At 45.1% G+C, this 6,680-nt stretch overlaps 2 protein-coding genes across 4 annotated transcripts in view; one reads left to right on the forward strand and one right to left on the reverse strand.

Moving 5' to 3' along the window:
* Window positions 1–1,245, forward strand: part of fibcd1a (fibrinogen C domain containing 1a) — a 7,453-nt gene extending 6,208 nt beyond the window's left edge. The window contains exons 8-9 of the mRNA XM_020595250.1: window positions 605–784; window positions 876–1,245. Of these exons, the coding sequence (XP_020450906.1) occupies window positions 605–784; window positions 876–1,165 (470 nt within the window). The 3' untranslated portion in view covers window positions 1,166–1,245. The remainder of the gene's footprint in view (window positions 1–604; window positions 785–875) is intronic.
* A 1,596-nt stretch (window positions 1,246–2,841) lies between these two features.
* entr1 (endosome associated trafficking regulator 1) overlaps window positions 2,842–6,680 on the reverse strand; it is a 21,951-nt gene continuing 18,112 nt past the window's right edge. For 2 of the 3 annotated variants that reach the window (XM_020595251.1, XM_020595253.1), the window contains 5 exons: window positions 6,262–6,335; window positions 6,061–6,172; window positions 5,451–5,513; window positions 4,886–5,025; window positions 2,842–3,319 (listed from right to left, as the gene is read on the reverse strand). In XM_020595251.1, the coding sequence (XP_020450907.1) occupies window positions 3,229–3,319; window positions 4,886–5,025; window positions 5,451–5,513; window positions 6,061–6,172; window positions 6,262–6,335 (480 nt within the window). In that variant the 3' untranslated portion in view covers window positions 2,842–3,228. Of the gene's footprint in view, window positions 3,320–4,854; window positions 5,026–5,450; window positions 5,514–6,060; window positions 6,173–6,261; window positions 6,336–6,680 lie in introns of all 3 variants that reach the window. The other variant, XM_020595252.1, reaches the window with a different exon arrangement.

The following is a 6,680-nucleotide window of genomic DNA, read 5'->3' on the forward strand; positions in this document are numbered from 1 at the left end:
GTTTATCTCTCTCCACCTGCCCCCCCATGCCCGTCTGTCTCTCCGTCTCTACCTGCGCCCCCTCATGCCCGTCTGTCAGTTCCATTCACCAAGCTTTATGGCGTGACTGTTTACAGTATTGCCAAAGCATTAGCATTCAAATTACAAATATATACAGCAAATATATTTGCAAGCATTACAATTATTAAAAAGAATTTATAAAATTTGTTAAGCAAAATATAAAAAAGACAAGAATATAAAAATGTCCTAATATTTATATGTATCAAGAAAATGGCACAGAAATCTGTTTGTTTTGGGTCAGTAGTTACAGATTATGTTTTGTTGTTGTGCTGCTTGCCCCTTACACTGTGACATATATAAACAACTTTTGCAGCTAACAAGGCACTGATGCGGTTTTCTCCAAGTAGGTGTTGTAATTTGAGGTGGTCAGGGAGGGAGAGACTCAGACTCGGTGACTCTGTTCCTCCACTGTTCTCTGTGGACGCAGCTGACACAGTCTGTCCTTCTTAGGCCTCCGGGTTTGCCTTTGTCAGCTGGTCTCAGTGGCCAGGCTGTGGTCACTGTGGTCACTAACCTTGTCTCTTTCTGCCCGTCTGTCTCTCAGGTTTGCAGAGGATCTACTCTCTGACCAGGTCGGGTGGTTTTCAGTTACGTATCGACATGGCCGACTTTGATAACGCCACAGCCTTTGCTTGTTATGCAGATTTCTCTGTCGGTCGGAACTCAGTGAACCCGGAGGAGGATGGGTACCCACTGACTGTGGACCAGTACTCAGGGACTGCAGGTACCAAAACTAGTACTACTGCTGTACTACAGAGTATTACCTGTACCATAGATACTCCCAGTACTAAAAGATGTACCTCTGTCTACTCCAGGTGATTCCCTTCTGAAGCACTCTGGGATGCGGTTCACCACCAAAGACCAAGACCAGGACCAGTCTGAGAACAACTGTGCAGTGTACTACCAGGGGGCATGGTGGTACCGTAACTGCCACACTTCCAACCTGAATGGGCAGTACCTGAGAGGAGGTCACGCCTCCTACGCTGATGGGATTGAGTGGTCCAGCTGGACCGGCTGGCAGTACTCGCTCAGGTTCACTGAGATGAAGATAAGGCCCAATGCCAAGCCAGACTCCCGATCCCCTGACCCTAAACCTGACCTCTGACCTAAACAAGCCTCCCGACCCAGAGACCACTAATCTGAAACGTGACCTTTTTCATGTCATAAGGAATCTGCTCAGTAACTTCTCACATTAAAGGGCTTCTGAATGAAGTCGCATCTCTCTGTTGTCTGTTGTCAAATGTGTGTGAAAGTAAACTGCAGATTTTCAGGTGACCATAACTGGCCTTCTTTTGCAGTTGGGTCCTGCAGAGGAAATGACCTGGTGAGCATAATACAGGCTTTTCTTTGCAGGAGGATTGTGTGCAGGAACAAGTGATATATTTTAGTTTATATTATTTCACAACAAAGTCAGTATCTAAACAACACGAACCCAAGAGGAAGCTGAAAACAGGTTTGTCTGCACAGGTTCTCAGTCATCCAGGTCATAGCGAGCTGAAAAAACATAGAAAGCCAATCCCGGCCGGCAATTGGGCGAAGGCGGGGTACACCCTGGACAGGTCGCCAATCCATCACAGGGCCCAAGGCTTTATGTCAACAAAAAAAAAAAAAAAAAGCTAAGAGTAAACAGCCAGGGTGCCACTATGCGTCCATAAAGGAAAGGAGTTTCTTTAAATTAAACCAAAAAGTTCTTTGGGGTGTTTTCTTTTACCAGCTTATTGACAGGAAGGGCAGAGGGAGCTAGCGATCAGTGGTCCATCACTTGAGGAAGAAGCAAGTTTCTATGTGGGTCCATCGTCACGAGGAGATGGAGGATTGAAAGTGATAGAGACGAGAGGTTTGAGGCTTTTTGCTAGTTCCTGTATTTGGACGTCCAGACGCGAGGCCGAACGCCGGTTCAGGCAGTCCACCTGCTTTGAAATAGTTTCTGATTGTATTAGTTCAGTTCAGATTAATCTTGTATCTTAGAAAATCAATTTTGTAACTTAATTTTTTATTAAACCTTTTAACCAATTCTCCTGCTGTCTTCTTCAAACCCCTCCCCCAGCCCCCCCCCCACCCCCTTGTCTCAACTCAGCAGAGTATTAGAGCTACACACACCCCAAAGATAGAGAAGTTACCACGGTGCATGGGACTGGCCTATAGAGGTCACACACTGAGAACGGTCTGTTAGGTGATCCTGGCCCGATCCTGACAGGTCAGCTCGATAAGGGAACGGGGTAGAGACCCCACGGCCCAGCGGGCAGCTGCTTCTAGGGCTCCTCACATTTGATTCTCCGGGTGTACTATGGTCAGTAAGTCGGCAAGAGTCAAGTTGCACTAAGAGGGTCTGAAAGAGTCTCACATCTATATGTAATACTCATATGGCGTCGGGGCACCGCTCTGTGTGTGCCTGAGCAGGGAAACACTGAGGGACCATTTCTTTGCAGGACTGCTTTGACTTTTCATACTTGAAGTTCATTTTACTGAAAATAGAGACTTTTACTTGGAGTGGAGTATTTTCAGTGTAGTATTAGTACTTCTGCTGTAGTACTTCTTCCACCACAGCAAGGGGCTGAGGAGCTGGCTCCTAACCCTGATCTGCAGAGTCTGGACATTAAAAACAACCTTTCCATAGATTAAACTTTCATTTTCCTGTTACTGAGAATTTCCTTTCAGAGGCCAGAACAGTGGCTGTTGGTTTGTTGTTGTAGAGACAAACAAACAGAAACTGGGTTTGTTTTTCTTTTCTTGGCAGCCAGACGTCCACCCGTCTTAGTTCTCATCAGGCCACAGAAACAGTTGATTTAACATTTTATTATGAAGCGAGTTACAGCTGCAGAGTGAAAACAACAAGGGGCAGGTTTAGATTAATTGTAAATAAGAAACAAAATTTACTCTGATGACGTCACTGATCGTTGTGTTTGTGTCCTCAGGATGAAAAACCTGTCCATGTCGTCCAGCTACTGTCATCAGAGGCTCAGCACAGGTGAGTCCTCCTTTCAGAATAAAACACTTGTGAAAAAAAATGGTGGATTGACTGAGACTTGCCGGCCTCTGACCTTTCTGGACTGTTTCCATGACAACCATGCCCACCTGTCTGTCAGACAAGTGGTAGAGGTCTGAAGTCTAGATGGAGGTCTAGAGTAGCTGTGCTGGTCTGTGGACCTACAGCAGCTCTGGAAGAGTTCATGCCTCTGTGCTGAGGTTGGAGATCTTGTCAATGGACTGGAGCAGCTGACAGACCAGGCGGAGAGTCTCTGCTTCCTCCAACAGCTGGCTGCAGACAGACGGACAGCTTCAGATCAGGGTTTCCCATTAGCCCAGAAAGGCCAATTAACAGGGCCATGCACAGCATTTTGGGGGCAGTGCTCTCACTGTCATCTATAACAACTCAAGTTACCCAAAGAAGCATATGTGCATATTGAGATATTTGTAGGCTCATGCATGTGTTAGTACTCAGTAGATTTCTACGACACTATCAGTTCACACACAGACAGTGGTCTTTAGCGTCCACTATTAGTGAAAGCGCCTGGAGACAGTCACTCCATTACAGATGTTAGCCCCACCAGACTGTAACTGTCAGGGGCTCAGCAACAAGTAGCCGACCACAGAGCTGCAAATTTTAATACACTATTTGTCTTTTGCCAATGTTTTAATAATATTTAAGGTAAATAACATGATTAGTGAACATACTGTAATGTAACTTCAATAAGGTTAGTTCAGCTAGAGCAGCTTCATGTGTGACTTGTTATCACTAAACCACTGTATGCAGCCCAAACAGACGGTGTACAGTAGGATCTGGGTGGAAACCTTTAACTACAATAAGATGACATGAACTAATAAACTTTAAAGTGTGAGCTATATAGAAATGACTTGCCCAGAACTACCAGTAGGGTTCGTGTCACAGGAGCAGGAGTCAATCATTTACAGGGCTAGAACTTGGAGCTTGCTACACGCCGCCTGAGCAGTCATGTGAACGGTGCAGGAATCACACATTTGCACATTTCCTTGTGTTACTCAGGCCTATGAGCTACAGCAGTCACACTGCAGTCTCCAGTCAGTATAATATTAATTTCATTTAGAGTGTTACATTTGTTTTATTCACAAGTTACATCCATCAGTGTTTATAAAAACATTTCTACATGAACCCATCCTGGGGGAAGGAGTGGCCGCTTTATTCCAAACATTAACCAATGCGGTTTTGTACATTACACCTATTGCTATTTAGAGAGCAATGTTCCTAAGCCGAGTCTGGCAGTTGCCAGTCAGTCGTACCCTGAAACCGTAAACCACGAGTGCGAACTCTCTGTCGTCCCTATAACAAAGTCCACTGACGTGCACAGTATCACCTAAGTGTGAAATCCTGTGATCTTTGAATTAGGGTTACAAAAATGCTCAGGCGTGAAAGGAGGAGGCAACCATAAAACTCTATGACCCTTCAATCTAGGTGGAAGTGAGTGTGGAAAAGGGGGCGGGGCCAGAAATGATCTGACCGGGAGCCTTAACTCATGGGGGCGTTACCTAGCAACCAAGTTTGACAGAAAGGGTCCTTCATGCCTCTGCTCCTAATTGGTTTCATTCCATCTCACCGGGGTCCCTAAAACTACATGTGGAGCCCTGCACGGCTCCAGGTCTTTAACATTACAGTGTAGTGGGAGGGGTTATGTTAAGGATGGCTCCAGGATGACAGTGCGATGCTCTGCCCCGCCCAAAAATCCTGAACTCAAACCTAATGAAAAAGTGTTTAACGGTTTAACTCCACAGTTCAGCAACTATCATGTGTCTAGATACAAATCACCGATTCTGCTTCACCCCGACTTTAACTCTGTTGGCAGGTGCTGACCGAATGGAGGAGTGGGCGTGGCATGACATCTTGTTCAGGTACTCAGACGCCACCTGAACATTTTGTCTCATCGTCATGACGACCTGAGACTCTGCTGCCTTCAGACGATCGTTTTCCGCCCGCAGGGAGTTGACCTCCACCTGAGACAGAGAAACACCTGGTCACACTTGGACAAACTGACCATTCAGACCGAGTCTAAAAACATCAGCATCACTGAAGGTTTTCTGTTCAATTCTACAGATTCTGTTTGGATCATGAACTGAAGCTGTTGTTGCTCTGAAAAGCAAACATGTGATGACACTGAAAGAAAAAACTATAATCTGTGAGTCAACAACAGCCAAGAGAAAACACCTGTGCTCAACGCTCGCTGCTGGTTTGAGCAATTTAACATTAATAAAGCCGAGTCTGATTCAAAGGTAAAATACTACGCGTTTTATTTTAAGGGCAGATTTTCAGAAATATAAAAAACTGTCCTCAAAACACATAAGGTGTTTTTCTTTTTGAAGCTCCTCAAATCATGTGAATGATCTGATAAGATGATCAGTTATCAATAAAGCTGACTCACCTGCAGCTGCTGCAGCTCCACCTTCATCTTGGAAACGCTGTTCTCTGCCTTCACTGCTCGTTTCTGGTACACACAGACAGAGACGGGCAGTGGTACAAGAAGTACTCAGATTGTTTACTTAGGTAAAAGTAGCAGTACCACAGGGTAAAAATACTGTTACAAGTAAAAGTCCTGCATTCAAATTGTTTCTTAAATAAAAGTACAGAAGTATTACCGACAAAACTACTTAAAGTACTAAAGTTTGGCTACTCATTCTGCAGGACAGCACATTACACATGAATGTACATCACATCATTGGACTATAATTATTGATTATTGTGTTCATCACTTTTAATGTTGCAGCTAGTAAAGGTGGAGCTAATGCTAACTGCTGTATGTAGTTTTCATTTGAAATGCTTTACATACTGGTGGGTAGCTTGTGAGTTTTCTGCCAAGGATCAATAAAATCTGATGACTGTAAAATGTTGTGAAGTTAAAGTATGAGGCAGCAGAAAATGAAAATACTCAAGTAGTGATACTCAGATTATACAGTAGTTGAATAAATGTACTTAGTTCCTTTCCAACTCTGTGGACAGGTGAACACAGACGGACAGCTGTTCAGTGAACGCACCGTCATCAGGTGGAGGTTCTGCTCCACAGAGTGAACCATGCCCTCCAGGTCCTGAGCCTCCTTCTCCTCCTGACGCCTCCTCTGCTGCAGCTCCTCTGACAGCTCTGACAGCCTGATGAGATACAGACACAGAGGCATGATGGGTAAACGCTCAGTGTCCCTGACTGCTTCATTAGGGCTGTGTGACTGGCTGGTGCTCACCTATGTTCATCAGCATCCGATCTCCTCTGCAGCTCGCTGACGGTTCTCCTCAGCAACAGGTTCTCCTCCTGCAGCTGAGACACACAGACAGCAGCTGTTAGTGGCGTTCACACCAACAGCCGGTGCTGATGGCGTGGGAGGAAACAGGTAAAATGTTCTGGGTCTTTTTAACTCATCATCAACATGCGACACTAAAGAGAAGAATTCACTAACAACAGCCATGTAGTAAACAGTAAAACTGTTTATAAGCACTGTTCGCCAGACGTAGAGTTTTTATTGCTGAAATGCTGGCCCTACTATCTAGCCAGAGAGCATAGTGCTGTGTTTATAGCTGCTGTGTATTCTAGCTCAAGAGCTAATCCCTCTGCGGCTCTCAGCAAACTCTATGATGTCATCAACGGGCTAGAGACAGCTCACCC

Source organism: Monopterus albus, unplaced genomic scaffold (genome assembly GCF_001952655.1).
Source record: "Monopterus albus unplaced genomic scaffold, M_albus_1.0 scaffold26.1, whole genome shotgun sequence".
Taxonomy (NCBI): Eukaryota; Metazoa; Chordata; class Actinopteri; order Synbranchiformes; family Synbranchidae; genus Monopterus; species Monopterus albus.